At 43.4% G+C, this 23,257-nt stretch overlaps 1 protein-coding gene across 1 annotated transcript in view; it reads right to left on the reverse strand.

Annotated features, from left to right (window-relative positions):
* rapgef1b (Rap guanine nucleotide exchange factor (GEF) 1b) overlaps window positions 1-22,047 on the reverse strand; it is a 43,882-nt gene extending 21,835 nt beyond the window's left edge. Inside the window, exons 1-3 of the mRNA XM_060038290.1 lie at window positions 17,392-22,047; window positions 3,644-3,789; window positions 1,718-1,896 (exon numbers count right to left, since the gene is read on the reverse strand). Of these exons, the coding sequence (XP_059894273.1) occupies window positions 1,718-1,896; window positions 3,644-3,789; window positions 17,392-17,497 (431 nt within the window). The 5' untranslated portion in view covers window positions 17,498-22,047. The remainder of the gene's footprint in view (window positions 1-1,717; window positions 1,897-3,643; window positions 3,790-17,391) is intronic.
* Window positions 22,048-23,257: the final 1,210 nt, after the last annotated feature.

Genomic DNA, 23,257 nt, shown 5'->3' on the forward strand with positions numbered 1-23,257 from the left:
AAAAAGGCTGGCCAGTCAGAAGACATTACTAGTTCCATTGTCCCACAAGACTGACCAATTCCAAGAAATGACTGGTCCAATGGCGTCCCCCCTACCAACTCCACACACAACTAGGGAGTCAAAGTACAATGAGGAAGTAGAGAAAGAGACTCTTGGATGTAGGTTTACCCTGCATTACACACCCTTTAATAGCTTCTCAGACCTCATTCAAACAAAGGATGCATACAGGTTCCTGGTATTGTTGGTGTTATAAGTACAGGCCTCAAAATTAACGGTTGCCTGCTTGCCCGGGGAGGAGGAACTCTGTGATCGGGCAGTTTAAATGGGACATGTAGTCCTCCTATATCGTGGAAGCAGAACTTTCTACAGCGCTGTGTGTTGGTTTTCGGTAAAACAGGAGAATAAGAATCATAACATAATAAATAAAGAAATGAATAAATAATGACACCTGAAATTGAGACGCGATATGAAACAAAAAAAAGGTAAAGGACATTTCCGTGGGTCCGTCTTGACAGCGGGTAAAGTTAACCGATTGCGGTTTTGACCACCCTGCAATCGGATTCATCAACACAATTTCACTACATTACGGGTGTAGTATGTTGAGGGCAGTTAGGACACCGTGTCGACAAAAATCTAAACCACATGTCGCTATCGATATCTGTGCGAGAACAGCACTTAAATCTACGTTCCGGCTGCTATCTGTTTTAGGGTCTGTCTAGAAATGACACCCCACAGACTTTTGGGAGATGCTTCAGGAAAGAAATCACCACAAATAAATAAAAATAACTTTTGTCATTCTGATTGCTGTAGTAGTTGCCAATGATGGGCTGTTACTTACTACAGGTGATTATTTGCTGATCATTTTGAATTATAGCGAATCTGGATGCAATAAATATTTTGAAATATTCACCAAAATTCTATAAAAATAAATGCTGTCATTCTGATTGCTGTAGTAGGCCATATATGAATAGATTAATTAATGAATTGTGAGGCACTAGTGTTCCTTCTGTTGGGCTAGCTTATTATAATTCCACAAATACTAGTTTTATACATTTTCTTACTAGGCCTACATTTTCCACTCTGGTAAAGTAAGTTTTGCTATTGGGCGAGTCAATCTGAAAGCTTAATGTCAAGGTCTTCACTTGCAGTCTGATCAAATGTGCTTGATATGCCTAAAATAAAAATCGACTTGTAAGTAGATGCTTCCATGGTAATTGAACTAATACAGGGGATATAAACAGAGCTTTTTTTGGCTTGTGCACAATGGAAATGGGAATGTTGCTCTTTAATTGGAATGAACAGTCTCTAGTAAGCATGCAGAAGCCAAGCCTACAGAGCAGAGGGACCAGAACAGCGAGCAGAGCCCCATGCATCCAATAACCTTGCCCTCAGCAACACCTTTGAGCAACAAGTGAGTTTGCATCAGATTGACCAAGGCATGACAAACAAACAAGCTAATTATCATATTGCCGCCACGCCCATCAACCCTAGAGAGATAAGACAGGCGGCTGCTTTGGAGCAGCACTTTATAACCGTGCATGCAATTAAATATCCCCCTCAACTTCCCTTTACGGTTAATATCAACCCCAACTTGGTATATTTGGGAACATTTTATGATTTGATCATTTGTTATCTGGGACTTTGAGATAGAGGGAGAAGAACAGGGTTGACTGAACACACGGCGTCAGACAGTACAAGGAGCTGGGGAGAGGGTCACCTGTGCTGGGTCCGGGCCTCCGCCTGCACCAGAGGCAGGACGGCCTCCAGGACCTTGCTGGCCGACCCGGGAAGCATCTCCAGCACCTTCTTCTCCACCACCATCTTGTCCACGATGGTCTTGAAGTAGCGCAGGGCACTCACCACGTCCTTCTCCTGCTCCTCCAGTCGGCTCACCTTCTGCAAAGAAGATGGGCTCCACGTCACAGGGGGGCCCGTTGGGGAAGAGGCGCACAGGCCCGGCTGCTCCGCAACAGCCTTTGGAACGGTCCGTGTTGTGTCGTGGAACGTGCACTGTGGCCAGAATAGGCCAGACTTCCCACCCAATCTGGTAACCCTGTGCAGCATACCGTTGTCCTTCTGTACATGGAATTTATTCCAACAAGACAAGGGACATCCAAGTTCTACAAATACACACAGTAGTAATGATGAGCACAAAAGAGTGAAAGTAACAAGGGTAAGACACAGAATAAAATATATTGAAAATGAAGCGCGTGAAGGTCAATTATGGTCACATTTCCATACAAAGGGCATTTTCATAATAGCTTTGACAAAGGTATTATCCCCCATGACAACTTGAATTATACACTTGGGCCTGGCACAATGCAGAAACAATTACTACCCAAAAATAGACAAGCAAACACAATAGGACAGATAGTTGAATCTTGCATCAGTATTGCCATATACAGGCCAACACAGAGCTGTAAATTGTGTTTATTCCTTATATTCTTCTCACAGAGATTTGGCTCGAGGACAGGACATGCCTTGAATGCTAACTAGTGCTTTCCACTTTGATAACAAGGTGTACTCTGGGTGATATGAAGCAGCTTGATTCAGTCACAATGGTGAAACACACACCATGCCATCAGAGCTTCAAATGAACAGAGGTGGAGAGACCATGCTGCTTTCAGCCTGATCGAAGCATGGCTCCAGAGGAAAACTTAACAAAGTGCTATTATGGCAGAAGGCATGCTTTAATAGCAGAGCTCCATGCTAATGCTAAGGGCGCCTTCAGACCCCTGCTGACCCCACTCATCTGAGAGGGTTTGTGCGTTCGAGCTGCGGCGAAGCAAGCCGCCGGGGTTCAAAAAATAAATAATAATCGCATTTTGGCCTGCGACGGAAAGTTTAAACAGAATCAACTTCTGGAGAAACGCAACCCGAAGTCACGCTGCGGTGGCCAATCACGTCAGCCGGCGTTCAGACCGGAAGTCTCCCCCCACGGGAAGGACAACCTTGTTAGACGAGAGGCGGACGGCGGCCGTGTCCTCCTCTCCAGAGCTGTACAACGCATGAGGGGGGGGTTGTAGTTCACAACATGACGTCGAACACACAGGCCATGAAGTGACACCCCCTCACCACCGCAGCAGTCTGCGCTAATTGCTGCAAAGCCTTATTTGGTCTGAATGAGCCCCAACTTCTCATCCCACTATCCATTAATCATCTATTCACCAAGTAGCGTGACACAGAATCACACGTTTACTGCACCAGGAGCCTTTAAGCGGGCAGTGTCTTCTCCATAGGCTCAGGAGATGGTCACACTGTAGCAAGGGCTTTAAAGCAACAACTAAAAGCAACAGCAACAGTCCATTCACAAAACCTCCAGGTTCCATTGGTGTCATGTGTCCGGCCACCTGCCGTCTCATACGGCCAGCGGTCACAATGCCTGTGTGACAGTGTGGGAACCAACAAGGAAGGGGACAGACACACACAGACACACACACACACACACAGGTGCGTAAGAGCCTACCCGAAGCACAGGCCAGGAAACCTACCGTCCTTGATTAAAAAGGTAAACAAACGCTGACAATAGTCAGGGAACATTTGGGTCTTCTACCCCACAGTACCCCAAGTACTGTACCAACAGTACTAAACCATGTTATACACACACGACGCAAAGCACACTCAAATACAGGCCTTTTAATACCTTGTTGACGGGTTTCTCTGCACTCTTGACCGCTGGCTCGGGCTGCAGCAGCTTGCCCTTCTTGGACGGGGTCCTCTTGATTTTGGGAGAGTGGAACTTGTCCATCAGCTTCATGGTGAAGGAGGAGAGATGGGACCGCTGGGAGTCTGGGGAGAAGAGAAAGCACAAAAGGAACAAGGGATGACTAAAGGTTCCGTGATTGATCAATAACGCAAATACAGACACAGAGGGTGGACAAGCAGTAAGAAATACCAGAGGATACATTACATTCATAATTCATGGACGATAATCCCTTCCAATATCAATCAAATCAATTATTTTTGTGAAATCATTTTGCATCGGTTATTTCAAATTAATAGCACACTATTAAAATAAGATATGAAAGAAGAACCCATTCTTCATTGTCTGCTACCTCTTCCATTATCATTCCCCCTGAGCTTCACACAACGGCTGCAGAGATAAATGCTCTGCACAGGAGCGAGTAAACACACACCAGATGAGACACACCAGACAAGTTCACTGGAATTGCACCTTCAACTGACTAGGAGAGTTTGTCATTTTATGGCCCCAGTGTTCGTGGAGGACCAGAAGGAGGGAGAGTACTGGGGGTTACACGAGTGTCTCATGGCCAGAGGTTTTTACTCGCTCAACCAGAAGCTACCGGGTTGGTTTCCCGGTGTCTGAAGTTCGCAGACAGCCATGAACAAGACGGTTCATCCCTCAATGACCCGTACCTCTGCATCTACAGGGATGGTTTGGGATTAAAGTGTATCTAATCAAAGACCCATCATAGGGGCCTACTCAACGTGCTACTAAAAACAGCCCATTTTAGCCCATGTGTCTTACATTTGGGCTCATCCAGTGTTCTTCGTTTTTGCATTTATAATCCTCATCATCCCTCAAAATCCTTCAAGACTTTCGAAGGCCTGCAGAGGCTAAAGACAAATCTTTGCCTTCTGTGCAGGATGCCGGTCAAAGTCATTCGACTGTCGACATCAGGCACCCAACAATCATGAACCTTTCATCAACTTCTGATTTGCATCGTCAGAGAGATTTGTTTAACCATTTGCATGGCAAAGTTATGGCTCTATTGTGAAGTCAGCCCTAAATAGCACAAAGGGCCTTATTATTTAACTTTATTTAATAACTTTCATCACAACTAATGTTGTAATGTAACTAACCAGCCAGAATTGTTGCCTGATAGAATTTTACACAAGTTGACAATTCATTAAGCAATTTATTATCACATCTCACCTTAATTATTTAGGAAATTCAACCCAAAGATTTGTTTCACATAAATTAAGCAATAAAGTACACATATAGCTAGAATGATACGTCTTGTTTTTCCATTATACTATACTGGCCAGACTAAAAAAACGGTTTGACTGTCCGTCCACACCAGAAGCGAATTGAGCGACCAAATCGCCGGAAGTCATTCACTTTCTATGGGCAAGAGCGACCAAAGCGACCAAAGCGACCAACGCTACCAGCGGCCAAAGTTGAGCGACCAGAGCGTCAAAAAGAAGTTGAAAACTTTTTAACTTTATGCAAATGACTATTATTCGCTTCAGCGACCAAACACTGACAGCCAATCGGAATGTAGACGCTCTTCGCTTGCGTGGATCCCAGGGAACATCGGCAGGCACTTTGGTTCCTACCTACCTTTATTCACTCACTGAACAAAATGTCGGCTGAAGTATTAATCGCGGCTGTAACTGGGCACCCGGTGTTGTACGAACCCACCCTTTTTCAGTTCAGAGATCGAAACGCCATAGTGGTTTGGATATCAAGTGATGATAAGCGGGAGAATTTATAGGCTACATCTAGAACGTTCGTATTTAAGCGGGAATCATTATAATTTGCTCTACATGCCACCAATCTAACCAACCAATCGCGTGTAGCATGCTTTAAACAAAACCGTCACATAAACAAACTAATCGACAAGACGAGGGATAAATGACAAGGGATATATCTCTTGTCTTTTATCCCTCTATTCCCCACTATTCACGGAGCCTGAGGTGAATAATTTTTAATTAAATAGTCTAGATAGATAGATAGTCAAGTCTTTATTAATACCAAACGACACAAATCGTCGGGAATCCATTTAGGTGGTTCGTTCCACACAGGACAGTAGCCTACAAGACCACACAGAACAAGTCTGACTGGACATACACACAATACATCACATTAAAACTAGACACGCGTTGATAGATAGATAGACAGAAAGACCTAGATAGATAGATATGTTCCATTATTTGCCAACCAGTCCTGTGCACGTATGCAAATTAGCCATGTGCGCTAACGTCTATTTGTTTTGAATGCGACGAATGAGTGCAGATCATGATTTGCAGATCCAGATCAGTGAAACATATTTCAACTACTACAGCACGCAGGGTTTTTTGTTCTCGGTTGTAATTAGCCTACATTTTAGGATTTTTATATTGGGGGGAATCACTGTCCTACTTGTTGTCGAAGCACTTTATCGAACAAGCAAAACCGTCTCGGCAATATGGCCAAGGTGTATGGGAGAGTTCAATATTTGATATGGCTGTCTGTAGGGCCTACTAAACGCATACGGCTCCTTTAAATGCGTCTGCATAATTGAATTGTACGTCATGAGCGACTTGAGCGACCAAAGCGAACAGAAAAATTCGCAGCGAAAATTCGCAGCGACCAAAGCGTCTTCGACGCTTTGGTCGCTCCTGGTGTGGACGTACAGTGACTGGGGCGCACCATCCCCGCGCCTCTGGAATTTGCATCTCCTTTGCAACATGGCTACTAGTGATGAACGAATCGTTTGGGCCAACTTGTACGTCAGTCCGTATCTGGATTGGATGCTCATAACTTTATAGGGCCCCTTTTTGCTTCCTAATCTCAATAGCTCAAAGAGAGCAGATATATTTCACATTAGTCTTGAAAATGATTCACACATATCTCACAAATGCATTGATTATACATTTCTACAATGCCTTTTCAACAAGCCTTTTTGATTTGCAAGCGAATATAGCCCAACTTAAATCACAGCGGTGTGTAAACCTCCATTACATCTTTTAATCAGACTTATATGGTGCGGCTGTATGCCACAATACTATCCACCAAAATAAAATATAAATACATTTAATTCCAGCTAGAATAGCTGGTAAAATATTTTTTTTTATTCTTTTTACTTCCTTAATCAATTTTTACCCCAAACCTTAAGCTTTTGTTTCTTCCATAATAGTGGCTTGTTTAGAAACAACCTGAGAAGGCAGAGATTCTGCTCTTTTCTGGAAATATTAAAACATCCTCTTCCAGCAATAAGATAAACATCCTCTCCCCACCGGACCCGTTGGGCTTTAAAACAAAGCACTTAATTATGGCTACTTTATTATCTCTACTTTCTGCCTTCAGCCAGTATGCACAGTTTGCTCAGACGGCTGATGTCACAGGAAGAAGTGAAGAGTCTATACATCATCTTCTCAAAAGGAAAGGCTGATGGGTCCATTGTTCTACTTGTGTTAGCTGCAATTTATTGTTTGCAGTTCTGGTTCCATTAAGGATAAACACAGGGTGTGATTTGTGCTGCAGTTTGTTTTACAATATGTCATCAGCAGGGTCTGCAGTATATGAACCAACCATTGATGCACCTTTAGCCGCATCAAGGGGTTAGGGTTTGTTAGCTATCACCAACCACTAACTATTATAGTACCACTGGTTGGTCATGATTAAGCAGCCTATAATTTGCATATTATCACTGCATGCTTTTTATTCACGACACTCTTTTGACTTCAAACTGTTCATTAAGTGTTTTTTGGGTACGTTTATTTGAGTGATTTGCTCATTGAATCGGCCTGCAACATCATAAGAAACCCTCAGTCCCAACCCATCAACAGACTGTATCCAAGGAGGGACAAAAAGGATAAGAGGACTGAAAAGAGCTGGGAATTACCAACACATGGAGCATGGAGGAAGACATGCAGCCATCCTTTCCTCAGAGCTGTAGAATACATTTTAGAATAAGGCTCTTCTTTTTACTATCTAGCCAGCGACCTGCCAGAGTGACGGCGTGTTTAATTGCAGACACATCGAGAAACATCGGCAGCGTCGACTCGACATGTTATTTACAACATCCTAGGGCTACAAATACCTGGCGCAGTAGGCATGGAGGTGGCGTTGGCTCGTCTCCTCCACTATGTGGCTAAACACGTCAAGTTGATCAAAAGCTGTTCCTGCGCGTGCTTCCGCATATACTCAACAATCGCAGTCCAATAAGCCCCGTACACCCTCTGACCCTGTTAGGCTCTACTGCACGAGCATTAGTACAGAGGGCGCGGACAGAGCTGGCTCCCAACATCCAATAATACCAAATCCACCATCCCCTCCAAATCAACAAACAGGAAATACACTGCAGAGTCGAGAGCAGGCTTAGTTTCCATGGCCGGAAGCTAAGCATCAGTGACATCGGCAGAGAGCCAACCCGCAGATCGATACAGCTGATGCATCGTACATCACACCATCCTCCAACAGATTCATTGGAGATCAGTCGTACCAGCACACACACCCGCCTCGGTTCTGCGGTTTGTTGTTCTATACTCGCTCTCCTGTTCTGTGTGTTTATGGAAGTGTTAGTCCCCCTAATGTTTAGTTATTCTGGAAATAACATTTTTACAATGCTACCTGACCCAGGAGAGAGCAGGCAAGCGACAGCAGCTAGTGAGTGAAGGAAGGTTTATGAGTGTGAGAGACAACGAGAGAGGCTGGTCATACATATGTTAAAGTGTGTCTTCGCAGTTCCCCTCCCGTGTCAATCCAGTCTAAGAGAGACGGCCAGTCCACCTCCCTCCTTTAGACGGACTGCCTTCAGTGGCCCACGGTAGGATTCGGAAAGTGAGCTCATTTCTTTGCAATGGGTAAGCAATAACTCAATGACTCAATGCAACTAGTCATGGCAAGAGACACTGAGACACACAGAGAGAGAGAGAGAGAGACACACAGAGAGACACACAGAGAGAGAGAGAGAGAGAGAGAGAGAGAGAGAGAGAGAGAGAGAGAGAGAGAGAGAGAGAGAGAGAGAGAGAGAGAGAGAGAGAGAGAGAGAGAGAGAGAGAGAGAGAGAGAGAGAGAGAGAGAGAGAGAGAGAGAGAGAGAGAGAGAGAGAGAGAGAGAGGAGAGAGAGAGAGAGAGAGAGAGAGAGAGAGAGAGAGAGAGAGAGAGAGAGAGAGAGAGAGAGAGAGAGAGAGAGAGAGAGAGAGACAGACACAGCCCACAGTTAGTCAAAACACAACTATTCAGCTGGCCACGGCCCCAGTAAGTGTTGTTGTGCGTCTACACATGAACATGGGTTCGTCAGTGGGTTGGGGCCTAGCTGTAGGCATTGCCATTACGCAAACATTCAGGCACATTCTGAATGATAAACTTTTGAAGAGTTACCACTCCACTTTACAGTCCACAGTCACAAGTACGGTGAGCTCAGTAAGGGAGGAAAAATGACCAAATAAGGAAAAGCGTGTTGCATCACAGGGGTTTCCATTTAACTATGCAGCGTGAAACCACAGGCGGGAGGGAGCAAGTCATTAGAAGTATTTAATAGTTTAAACACTTTTAATGCTGCGCATTGCCTTGGGTTCCTTTATAAAAAGGAGTCTAGTGCTGTCGAAACAACAAAGCTCTGGAGAGCTCTCTCGCACACAGCTCCATGGAGCATTTTAATCTGATCCATAAATACATAAGCTCATTTCTAGAAATAAAGCGAAAATGACAGACTTTGTTTTGTTAATAGCCTGGTGTGCCGATAACCCATCTGATCATAACAATGTTGCTGAGGATTAATATTATACTTTAGGAAATCATTAATTGAACAGCAATTCGGTTTCATTTGGTGTAGTTTTCAGATTATTTGACCTCAAGTCGTATTTTTTATGCCTGTCCCCACCTGGCTAAAGTCCTTGACTTACAGTGAAAATTGAAGCCCTGTATAATTGCTGATTAACTTCTCCTTCAGGAGTTTATAACTATGAACCAGCTACTTCTTCCCAAAAGTGTACCTCAAGCACAATTTCGAGTTGTAGTATAGGAAATAATGTTAATCGTTGAGAGCAGAAAACTCTGGTAATACGAGAAATAGGTAAAAAATAAGAATTATTGACTGTGCCTTTATGCCTAGTTCAATATGACGCAATGATGCAGATTTACTGATAATGCCGATATAAATGCATGCAGATCGTATTGTGAGGTTAAGGTCTGGAGGATCAGGGAGTCCAGTTAAACCGCAGCTGGTCCAGGTCTGCCCAGTGAACCTGGCTCTGGTTCAGATCAGAGGGCAGGGTACGGCCAGGAGCCCGTAGAGACAGAGATATATGGGGAGAGGGCTGGGGCTTAGTATAACACACAGCTGTCACCTCCTGCTGAACTTTCCAAAGTAAGGGCTGTGTGTGCGTGTGTGGGCAACCACGGAGTAAACTCTTATCAATGCTTGAGCTACACAGCCATATTTGGAGAGTAGGCCAATACGAAGCACAAAAGATGTGCTGCCCTGTCAAGCACTGGGCAGCACTTTCTACATTACATTCAACAAGCGTAATGAGCAGTATTTATCGTGCTTTTCAATGCAGATGATGCAAAGTAGTCATATACGTATGATTCTATAGTAAAGCTGCTCACATACTTGTGTGCAGCTTTAGTGTGTGTTTTGCAAGCACAAACGCATGAGCAAAAGGACCATTAAAACAAAAGATTTACATAAAAGGGGGATTGAGGAATTGGTGTAGCATATATACATCCATTGGCGTTGGGTTAATAGAGGGCGCTAGGGTGCCGCCCCTCCGTGAAATATTCACTTGAATATATCTGCCAACTATTCATTTTATTTAACCTTTATTTTTCCAGATAAAACATTAAGAACAGTTTCTTATTTACAATATTGAATATTATCAACTTATCAATATTATCAATATTAATCAACTATTATCAATACGAAATATATCAACAAAAATACATAGCGTTTATCCTCGTTTAATTGTGTGATATACTTGTCACTGCCAGCAACCATTTAAAGCGTCTGAACGTCAATGATTTGGGCTAGGCTAGTTATTGGTCATTCGAAATGAAGCCCTCCTCCAAGTCAGGGACGCCAGCCACGTTGAAGTCAATTAAGCTCGCTAACTTTTTGCTCGTCTATCAAGCAGAGACAGCTTTTCAGCTTTTCTTTTTTAAAGGCTGCGCTGTTATTCATGAAAATAGCAATCCTTGATCTTTTATTGTGAAGATCGAACACATCTCTACTTGTTGAACACTGCCTCAGGTGCCTATTATGGAACCGTGTTACAGTAAAGATGACAAAGAGTTGTTTGTGTTGTGTATCGTTCATGCTGGCCAGTGGCCACCGCCAATGAAAGCCAAGACTAAGAGAATGAGGAGATTCGACTTGAGTGCTGGGTGACTAGGTCAACCCTCGAGAAGAAGATAGACACTAGGTCGACTTCGAAATCCTATTATCTGCCTTATTCCACAACAGTTCAGTGATCAGGAGGAACATAAATAGCAAACGAAACAACTCACAAAAGACTCACAACAGTAAGGGTCTTAAAGGCTTTAGGGTAGCCTCTGATGGCTGTACTACTGCTACTATCGAGCTTCGCGCTCCAAAACAAATACCGTACTTGTAATTCCTACTTAATTCCAGTAAAGAACAAGAACATGGCAGTTGGACCTGTTCAGAGTAAACTCAATGTTGTGTGCTAGAATAAAATCTTTCACCAACCATAGCGCTATAAAGCAAGAAGACAAGATGGGATAATATCAGCACTTACTTACATACATTATCAAAGATCACCTCTTTTTTAGGTCTCCGCGAGTTTATGTTTGTATTAAAACCATAGATGTTTTATTTATATGGTTGTGGTGTGGAGTCGACCATCAATTCCTGTGGGTAAAGGAACTTAGCTTTTGCCTCTATGTACTGGCCCAGCCATCAAATCATTTTGAAAAAAAGAAACTGCAAACTTACTGTCTGCTGACCCCTGCTATAGTTTACAGTTGAGAATATGGATGTTCGATTTTTCCACCCTATGTCAAAGTCATCGACCGTCCACATCAATCAGGCCTAACATTGTGTCTGAGAAAACACACGTATGCATGAGTGTGTTTGGCGTTGGTAAATGACTAGTAAAGCCTTCCTGCTCAGCCCCGGGTCAGAGCAGTTGTATTAATATGGTGATTGGGGCACGTTGCAGGCTCTCATTGGGCATAGACAGAGCGGCCCCCAAGAACACATGTGATCATGGCTCAGAACCCTAATCGGACACAACACAAGATCCATAACCACTGCAATGATGACATGGTTAGCCATGCGTGTGTATTGATGTTGTGTAGAGGTGCCAAGGCTGGTCCAAATCGGACTCCCTATGCTGGAATACTGTTGAGGATTCTCCGGAATGGCAACAGGGCTTATTATTTTTGGTATTTAGAGAATCATCATTCATGTGATGGCAAATAATTATTCTTCAAACATTTGATAATTAAAAGTAAATTATTAGTTTGTGATATTGCTTGTGAAGTCTGTCCATATTAGCTGTGTGACAGTTCCTGCTGAAATAGCCTAGAATAGCTTTAGGCATACTCTTAGTATAAACATTATTAAAATGACTTACAAATCTGTGAGTCTTTGTTTGTTTGGTCTTCAACACAGAACAAATTAACTACAATTAGTATTAAATTCATTTGTGTGTAGGGTCAATACGCACAACATAGCCTAAATACACAGGCATAAGCTTAGCCACATATTTATATGAATGTGAAACAATAGAATGAACCAAACACTCAACCATGCTTCTATATTTACTCTTGCCGGTCTGACGTTGTATTCAGATTCAACCCCATCCAGTATGCAGCTATACTCCAGGACAACCCCATCCAGTCTAAGCTATACTCCAGAAAACCCCCATCCAGTTTGTGACCAAGCTTCACTAATGATTATTGCATTATAGTATTATGTTTGCTCCCTTATCAACTCCGCCCACGCTGCGCGGCTCTACTCAGGGCAGGAGTTGGACTTCCTGACCACTACCACAGCGTGCAGCGCTTGTGAAACCCTTTTGGTTAGTTCAATGGAAGCAACAGTGCCATCAAATGATCAGCTATAATTACATTTTGGGAATACTACGTAATAGTAAAAATGTCCCATCATCATCTGTGATATTGTGCATCTAGAGATAATCAGATCAGCGCTTTGTTTCCATGTACTGGACGTTTGACCCATATCAAAGAGTGGGATGGTCTAATTCCTGACTAGAGCCCCGGATGTTGGTGTTGGGTACGAGGGTGGGGCCAAATAGGCTTGTGCATTGTGTGGTGGCCATATAAACATTTACAACTGCCGTGCCTCAATGCCTTCTCTGTTCAGCTATGAAGTCTAGAAGAAGCCATCCCTGCAGAGCTGTCCCATCTTAATATCAATCCCTTCTTCCCTTGACCCCGTCATACATGTGTCTTTGTCACTAATGGTAGTGGTCATGGCCTGGGGGAGACGTTTGGTCTGCCAAGTGAAGACTTTGTGGGACCAGAGAAATAAGTACGGTTACAGTACCTTTTCAGTTTTGTATGTGTTCCGTGTGGTGTGACAATTAAGTATTAAAGATCGTCTGATCAACTATGTAGGCCAACCCTTCTTGTCATCTTAAATGGCTCGCATTGTTTTAAGTCTGTTGACAAAACCAGGACAGAGATCTTTTCTATATATAACGGCAAAGATATGCACCGTGGTGAACTGGATATGGAGTCTATTGAATGTGTTATTTTTGGTTCAAAGAGTGTTAAGAGCTACTAGTGGCTCACACTCATACTACTCGTATATAATTAACCAGTAATTAATCGCAAACAATTACTCCTTTTTATTTATTTATGCAAAGTAAAAACGGGCAATGAGAAAATGAAGTGCGGGAGACGAGATAGAAGAGATGAGAACAAGCAGGAGGCTTGATTTAGGGACATCTCAAGAGCTGCTCCAGTATTGCCTGAGCTGCTCATCATTTTGGAATGCCATATGACATTTGGAATACAATGACGTTCTGATTATATTATAAAAATGGACAGTAATACAAAAACTAAAGCTGAGCTGCTGGTGATAGAAGTCATTGTTGTATGTATGACATTGTCTGGCCTACAATGCCGTGTGTCAAATATGCAATTTGCCAACTTGACTCCATCAAGACTTTAGTTCATCTCTAGGCACTCTGGTCTCCTACCGGTGATCAAGGCCCCGTCGATCTATCCGGTTTCGGAGTATCTCCGTAAAGACGGAGTCAAGTGAAACCGGGTAGATCTGTAGAAACGCTGTAGTACACATGCCATGCCCATAGGGGGCGCTGCTTCTGCTACAGAAATCCAGAAGAAAATTAAATAAGAAGAAGAGGCGAGCATGCGCATAAAGGCTGCCCCCCCGAACCACTAACAACACAGACAAACAGTCAGTCAACAGTCTCAATAAATAATGGCTTAGCAACCCAACAAGGGACATGATCTGCTGCAGAACGATTACAAGCCTGTAGTCCGCCATCATCTTTGTTGTTGTGAGTTCTGAGACTCCGCGGGCTTAACAGTCATTGGCTAGAGGGTCGAGGGGTGTGGTGATGACGTCATGGTTTACGGTTTCAGTCGGTTTCAGGCGTCCACACGAATCCAAAACGAAACCGGGTAGATTTGAAACCACCTCCCAGGGTGGTTTCAGAAGTTTACGGTTTCGGTCAGCGGATTCGCCGGCTTCATGTGGACGGAAGGCCGAACCGTACAAGACCTTTGCGGTTTCGCCATGAAATCGGCTTCGTGTGGACGGGGCCCAAGTCTTATGTTCCCCGTGCTACACCACTGTACAGGGCCGGAGTGGGACCCATTTTTAGCCCAGGATTTTCAGGCCTATACGGGCCCATTTCCTTCAGAGAAGAAAAGTGGGCCCTGTCTTTCGAACAGCGCATAACCCTTACTATCCCTTTTTATTGTATATTGGATCAACATTTGGCAAATAAAAAAATCGACCTCAAGGATCAGTTTCTATGAAAAAATTTACATTAACTATCAATTATACTAGAGTTTTCACAACAAATGACAGCAGTTCCAACATTAAAATATTTTTTAACCATTCAGCGAACAAAAGGCAACAGGCTGAATATCCTTTAGGGGGCCACTCAATGACATGCAGAACCCTCATCAACACGCCTACTGAAGTGGTTTGAGAAATACCGACTTTCTACTCCTCATTCACACATAAGGTAATTTACAATTCATACAGAGAAAATATTACCTCAGGGGTAGTATTATTCAGGAGATTTTCAGGGTACAAATGTTAGGATATGTTGTTCACACATACGGCCCATCAGGAGAATATCAGGACTTACACGTGTGTCTGAAATCAGCTAGTGTGTGAGCATTTGATTACATTATAAAATGTGTCAATTGATAGTAACTGTTCAATGGAATGTGTAGTATACTATGCATGCAAATCAATTATTAAATAGCTTTTACAGTTATTCAGGGCTGAAAAGTGCATTGACATTTTAAAATGCAAGGCACCTACTTTTGGTTAGTTGAAAAATAATAATCATCATTGTGATTAAACATCTCTTCCAGTGTCCTGGCCAAGACAGGCAGCAGTAGCCTACAGTCACACATAGCATACACACAAAACGTAAGAAAAAATAAAACTAAAACAGTCCACAGGGGGGAGGGGGGGATATCAATATCACAAGACATTTGTGGAGGCTCCAGGAGGAGAGTAATATGAAGTTTGAGCAACAAAGTGTAAAGACATTTCGGGAGGCTCAAGGAGAAGAGTAATATTACATGTGAGCAACAAAGTGTAGTCTTGTGGTGGACTCTATAGACATAATTCACCATACTGTGTTATTGACATGTTTTCGTTCTGTGTTATAGGGACACGGTCTCTTTAAGAATCACGGTGCGATGTTTGAATTTAACGGTTTTTATATAACAAAATGAACGACCTTGTCGTGGTGAGAAATTGTCTCTTCCCTTATTTTATCGCAATTTCTAGTCTATAGACAGAGTTTGTCGACGTGTTTAAAATCATAATGTCTTACCTGGGCGAGTGTCGTTGAGCTGTGTGGGCGTGCGCGTGTGTTCTAACCTGCGAGTGTGTCGATGGCAGAGCCGTTATGTTTAAAAACATAACGTCTTAACTGGGCGAGTATCACTGCGGTGTGTGCGCGTGCGTGTGTGTTCTTACCTGCTCGTGTGCCAATGGCGGAGCCGTTAAACGTCTTACCACCTACGTGTGTGTGTGTGTGTGTGCGCGCGCGTGTGCGTGCGTGCGTGCGTAGTGTGTGCGCATGTGTGTGTAGTGTGTGCGTTTCCGTGTATGTTCGTACGCATGTGCGTGCTTGCGGTGTATATATGCGTTCACGCTTGGCACATGCGCACTTGAGTAACTTGTGCGACAGGCCTGCTATTATAATAGTAAGATATAAAACATGCAATGTTAACCAATTACATATTTGGGATCATAGTAGTCAGGCAGTTTCTGAAGGGAGCCCAGAGGCTTCAACCGCCACGATCCCTGAGGGCATGGGAGTTGCAAGTAGCTCTGAGGTCCTTATGTCTAGCCCCATGTGAGCCACTAAGTCAGGCAGACCTGACGCGGCTTGTCCATGAAGACGGCATTCCTCCTTGCCATTGCGACCGCAAAACGGGTCGGTGAACTCCATGCCTTGTCAGCGAGCCAGGTGTGTTTGCGCTGGCACGCAGATGGGTCAGGAGTGGTCTGCTTTCAATCCCCCAGGTTCTCCAGGGGGTGCAGAAAGAGTGTCAGACCTATGGTGCCCGGTGCGGGCGCTTAGGGCATATGTTGAAGCGACAACCAGCATGCGAAAGACGGATAACCTCTTGGTCTGTAACGGGGGCTGCAGGAAGGGGGATGCCCTGTTGAAACAGAGAGTCTCCCACTGGATTGTGGATGTGGTCCTGAATGCATATAGAGCGTAGGGGCTCCCTGTGCCCATGGCCATTAAGTGCCACTCTACCAGGAGTATGGCTACATCATGGGCTGCCTTGAAGGGGGTTCCACTTCAGGACATTTGCTCCGTGGCTACATGGTCCTCATGTACGTTTGCCAGATTCTACAGGGTTAATGTCGCTGCTCCTCATCCTGTGGCGATGGCTGTCTTGTCGACGGCTTCGAGCCCTTAATTGGTGAGCACTCTTCGTGACCTTTTTGGTATTAGTCATCCAGTGCTAAAGCACCGCTTCTGGCGGCTGGTCAGTAGGAATGAAATAGAACGACAGTTACGATGTAACTACGGTTCTATGAATTCCGGATGACCGCCAGAGTTCTCCATCACTCAGACTTCTCAGATTCCAATAGAAGATCCAGTTGGAAAGGATCCTTGGGTGACTTCCGGAATATATAGACATTCTCGGGTCACCCAGGTGTCACAGGTGACTTTGTTGATATAGTTACTCGACCTGCGCATGCGCGAGATGGAACATCCAGTCTCAAAGCACCTTCTCTGGTGGTCATCCGGAATTCCGGTAGTAACATACTATCGATAAAATAATGGTCTAAGTATAATTTTTTTTTTTTACCCAAGCGGCCCAAAATACATTTGAAAGGGGGCCAGCCCACCAGGAAACCTCCTGATCGTCCCGAAGGGCATCCTGGGCCTGCCGCTGTATATAAAATATTCATAAGGCATCAGAAAAAATATAAATACTATAAATATTAATAAAAAGAGGTGTTATTTCTGACGTATTAAATATCATACCTTCAGTATTTCTTAATACCCCGGTATACCGTGATACCGCCCAAGCCCAACACCTGTTCAGCCTGCGGTGATACAATATACAGAAGATAAAAATGTAATCAGGCATCAACTTGACTACATAAAAAAATAAGCCATGCTGCCATTTAAAGAAAACATTTCAGCGGTGAAATTGAAGGTGTATCTAAGGGAAACTATTTAAGATCCTCATTCAATAACAAGTATACCACAGAAAATATCAAAGAACCTAAATACAAAACAAAAAAGGACTCCCTGTCATACTGTTCATATTACTTTGTGCAGGAAATATTTTGGTTAAAACCTTTTAACCTCAAAAGCTCAACATTAGTCTCAGTCTAATTCTTGCAAAAGTTTGGCCTTAATGGGACTATACAACAATCCACAGCATTCAGAAGGGGCAGTAGGAGGAAGCAGTGCATTCATATGTCAATGTAATCTTGGGCATGGGAGATGGTAATGGGTGAAGGTAATGGGAGCACTGGGCACAACAGTTAAGTGGAGCAGTAGCAGAGGGCCAAAGAGCTAGGCCTGAGGATGGCTCAAAAAACACACACAAGAAGGGATTTGGGAGGGCAGACAACAAATGCTTACACAAAAACACTATTCATACTATTGATCTACAAGACAAGACGAGCAGAGAGGATGCCACAGGCCCTGGATGTAAACAACTGGAATAACAAAAGAAAGGAAGAAGACGGAAAGGAAAAAGGGTCCTTGGCTTAGTCTCTCTTGATCAAACCATGGAGATTTATGAAACCACGATCATTAGAAAGAAACAATTAAAACACTGTAAAAACAACAGCCAATAAAACATTGAGCAAACATTTCCCCAACAAAAGTTGCCAAATTCCCATTAGTGTTTATTTAAGTATGACCTTTAACACTTATCTTCTATCGTACGGGAAGCACAGGAAATGTTACACTGAGGCTAAAGGCCTTGTCTGCAGGATTGTTGCAGAGATTTCCATTCATGCATCTGCGCAACTCACGCAGTGTCTCGGTATACCAAGCGTACACTAGTAGGGGGATTTATCAACCGACTTAACAGTCGATGTGTGCAACATCTATTTCTAATAATTGCAAAATAAAGTCACCCTCCTTTGTTGTATTGAGAACTATTGGGATTGCATGATTTGAACTGCACAATTTCATTTAGAAGAATCAAAGCTTAGGTGTGGCATAGAGCCCCGCTCGTCAATTCACCAATCAGGGGTCTTTAATCTAGGTGGACGTCACGTTGCTGCCGTGCTTTGATTTGATAGACACGTACTCGACAGGGCTCTGAAACCATGTTGCTAGGTCGCAATCATCACTGATTAAATCTTCACTGAAAAAATGTTGAATAAGCAATTCATCCATTTGAAAAATATGTTGCAGAATAATTCAAATGCACTGCAGAAAACCGAAAATATAGTGTTTTGATTTTGCCGGGAGCATCCATTTTATTCTCGTGTCGGTCTATTGAAAAACAAACCATTGTGCCTGATCCCAATCCGACCAATCAGCGATAACACGTTCCGCTGCAGAGAAGGCCTCATGGTGCTTAACTCTAAAAAGACGGTGCTTCTTCACATATGGCAGGTCAGCGACCGGCAGAGGGCCGGGTGGTCTCAGAGTAGCAACGTGGCTCTTTGTACGTTTGTGTGTGCAGAATCATGCAGAAATGTGATTTGACCGTGAGGCTCAGGGCAGCAAAGGTTGATAAGGGAAGAGAAACATTTTACATTGTTTTGCGCAGTCATAAGTCACATGTAACGCGGCCACACACAGAAACTCTGAGTGGTGTGTCGCTCCCCTTGACACTCAAGTTAGTTGTTGGTACACCACCTGATACTGCAGCTCCACTGCACGCTGACTCACCTCAACACGGCCGGACACACACACACACACACACACACACACACACACACACACACACACAATGACCTTCTGTCGACTGCAATTAATTTGCGTTTGTAGCATTTAAAATGAAAGCATGTATTTTCTACTGAACTGTTCCAGCAGACAGCACCAGACAAGAGAACAGGCAGCAGGGTCCAACAGAGGTCAAAACCATTGAGAGCACAAATAAGTGATATACATTGTGCATGCTTACTGTCAGTAACTAACGTTGTGGAGCCGCAAAGCTAAAACATAGCAAATAAAGCAAATGGTCTTCCATGGGATGACTGCGTTAGTCAGTCAACAGCTGGCGCTTCAGAGTTAAACAGCCCTAAAGCTCTCCAGATAAGACATGATACCCGTCTACTCACGTCGGACAAACAGTCGGGAGGGAACCAACAGCAGCACTGAGGGCTTCCAGTACAAGACATACAGAGCTACAGACTGAAGGGGGGAGATAAGAGTTAGCAGTAGTGTTATTGTGGTGGAGATGGTATTAAGGACTAAAGAGGAGTGGTACCACTCTCTCCACAGTGGAGTGGCGTACAATGCTGCACTTGTCTGAACAGTGGGGCTACTTGTTATCCCTCTTGACATTCTGGGTGCAGCGAGTGGACAGGGCTGGGTTCACAAACACACCCCGTGTAGATATATCTCCGATCCATTCAGCTGGGATGGGAGACTCCCCCACTGAACCGCCAGCACAAGGCAGAATCTATGATGTAGAGTGAGGAGTTTAAGGTCTGGTAGCGCTAGGGGTACTGCTAGAGGCATTGCCATGGTCACTCTTAGACTCATACTCTCTACTCTGCTTGTTATTATGCTATTGAGCTTTGAGCATCCGGCTTCAAATATCATTTTTGCTATTTAAACTATACAAGAGATAACACATATCTGAACCATTTTACACACACAAATCTCAGATATTTTATCAGTTGCCCCTGGTATTCAAAATACATTCCTAGTACCGTTTGCATTATGTCCAACATTTTTGGAAATTATGACGTAACTACCAAACTCCCTTTTCCGGTGTTCAAAGTATGACTAAAGATTTCCTAATCCTGGGGTGGAGGAATGGAAGAATGTTAAGAAGTGGGTCAGGCAAAGACAGTCCCACTGGAGCAGAGCACCAGTGCTCCTCCTGGTTTGTTGTAACAGCAGATGAGTTGGATTCTCCAGCACGACCCCTAACACCCCGACTGCCTGCACAGTCTTCCACTGTCATAGTGAAGTTACCTCTCTTTGGTGCAGGTCAGCTCCCCATATGTTCTGAGTTCCAGCTTTGCCTCAAGAATCTTCCTCTCCAACAACAAGCGGATTATATATTATTTAAAAAAATAAGCTATCAAGAGCAAACGTGACAGGAACATTTTTTAAAGGAAAATTAGCATAGTAAAATATGAATAGAATATGTATCTAAATTCATGATCAGTCAATGATCAGTAATGGAAATCTAATAGTGCCATATTATCAACACGGATCACAGACTTTAATCCAACTTGTATTTTGTAGTAATCCTGGCTAGAATGGTCTAAATGACACTGAATTAAATGAGTGACAAGTCTAATTAGAGAAACAGACATAAATGTTGACTAGAGGGCATTTTTGATAATTAGCCTAAAGACAACATTCTGCAAAGCATGATGTTGCTGCCAGCTTCTCCTTGACTCTAGTCTTGGGTGTGGGCTTGGAACAACACAGAAGGGAGGTGGAAGAGAGTTTGACATCATGCACGTACATAAAATAAAAAGGGATACAGTTTTAAAGTATGTTCCTATACACCAGACCATTTCCCTATGTTATTTACACCTTCCTTCTTGCCTAAACTTCAAGCCTCATATTTTTAAAACCAGATCCATTCTATTCTTAAAATCCTTATCAATCTTACCACATAGGCTTGAATTGAATGCCTAGTTATTTATAATGTTAGTATTAACAGCTTTTTGTCAATCACATGTTCTACACTGGACAGGATGGGCGTTGTACCAACAAAACCATCCTTGCTATACCTTACTATAAAACAGTACAAAACATACTGTTAATTCCTTATGAAGAGCCAGGCTTTACACACCCATTAAGACTGGATTGACCATGGTAAACCAACTAAAATACCCGATACCCATGCAGACATCTTCCTATGCTGATTTACTAGGATTAGCCAAGTGTGTTTTCAAATAAACAGAGCTTTATCTGGTTGCATAATCTACTAAACTACTTTAATTATGCCTTGACACTGGCTGAACAGGGTTTTAGATCATTCCCTTTCACAAAGAAGAAGTTAACTTACTTAAATTATTCATAACGCCCCTACACTAGAGAGGGTCCTGGTAAAAACCCTCTCAAAGCGTTACTAACTGATACCTCATTGCCCAACATTGTTGATGGTGGTCGATAACATGAATGCAAAGCACACACTGTTGGGAAATATATTAAATCCAGTGTGCATGCGTTAGAGGTGGGAACACAGGCAGTGCTGCATGTGGGAAGGTGGTGTGGCAAGGCCTATGGACATCTTCTTCTGGCTGGGTCCACCCAAGTCTTGAGCAAACTAAATAAGCACCCTTGAAAAGCCACACGACACAAAAAGAACTGCAAGGAATGTCCCCTGCATTTTATTCTGGCTGAGAGTCTATTATGCTTCATATGAAAGGGCCAGACTGGTAACAATCTATGAAACAATAAACCATTACCAAAGAACACTGGAGTGTCTTGGAATATCTAAATTAATTTGGTTAAATGTAATCCAATTGCTTACAACATTTGCCAAATATTATTTTACTAACTTGTAATTTAAGTCTAAATGTGAATTATTTTTGTTCCCATTGTCAACATCCTCAATTCATACATTTCTCCCAGTCACAGATCTCGACTGTTTTAAAAACTGAACCTTAGACTTTTGTGGGTAATACATTGGCAACACAACCACATGCTAGAGTTTCATGAAAGCAGCTGCGTATTTCTGTTGTCTTTACCTGAATCCTCATCCTGATCCCCCTGTAGAGAGGAGGCAGTGTCCCCCACCACCACCTGCCTCCTCAAGCCCAGGTTTCCCATGCCAGAGGCTTGCGTCCCCACAGCTGATGCTTCAAGGAGACCCGGACGGCAGGGCGGCTACAAGCGTCCAACAGCTATTGATGGATGACTCCGTATTGTTATTCCCTTCCTTGGTGGAACCAATGTTTAATGATGGCTTGATTGAAAGACCAGTCATTTAAATTGTTCCATTGTCAGGCACACACACTGGAGGGTCCTCATGATCCTGTAACATGACTAACACTGAGTACAATGAAAGAGGAATGATCCAATATAGCCTACCAACAGGACACAAATAGCAACGGCCATTTTTTTGCAATGTAATCCTGGGCAGTGGTTCCGAAGTGAAGTTGTCGCAAATGTCGTCACGAACAAGATAAAACATGCTTGGGTTAAGACCAACCGAGCGACCGCAAGAGGCAAAAAGCAATGTATAAGCAGTGCTTAAGAGAGGATGGATACCTCACAATAAACTAAAAGGTTTCTCTTCATTTGCTTTACACCATTGCAGCTGAAAGACTTTTATTTTAAAGTGGAGTCGGACTGCATTTTTTGTATTCTTTGTATCATCCAAGATCAACACTTCACCGTTTCAATGTAGAAATACTGAAATCTCTTCGCCACAATACCTTCCTCCACCCTCTTCACTCTTCCCTATTCACCCCAAACACAACTAATTACAACACAGGAAAACCTATATGGAAACTGCGAGCCTGCAGAGTGAAATGCTCAAGATTACAGCGTGTCAAACCCAAACAGCCAATGCCTGCCCATGTAACAGTGGAATCCCTCACAACTAATGAGTGTAGTCCCAAAGCCTGCCCATGTAACAGTGGAATCCCTCACCACTAATGAGTGTAGTCCCAATGCCTGCCCATGCAACGGTGGAATCCGTCAGCAGTAATGAGTGTAGTCCCAATGCCTGCCCACGTAA

The sequence above is a fragment of the Gadus macrocephalus genome, chromosome 19 (assembly GCF_031168955.1).
Source record: "Gadus macrocephalus chromosome 19, ASM3116895v1".
NCBI lineage: Eukaryota > Metazoa > Chordata > Actinopteri > Gadiformes > Gadidae > Gadus > Gadus macrocephalus.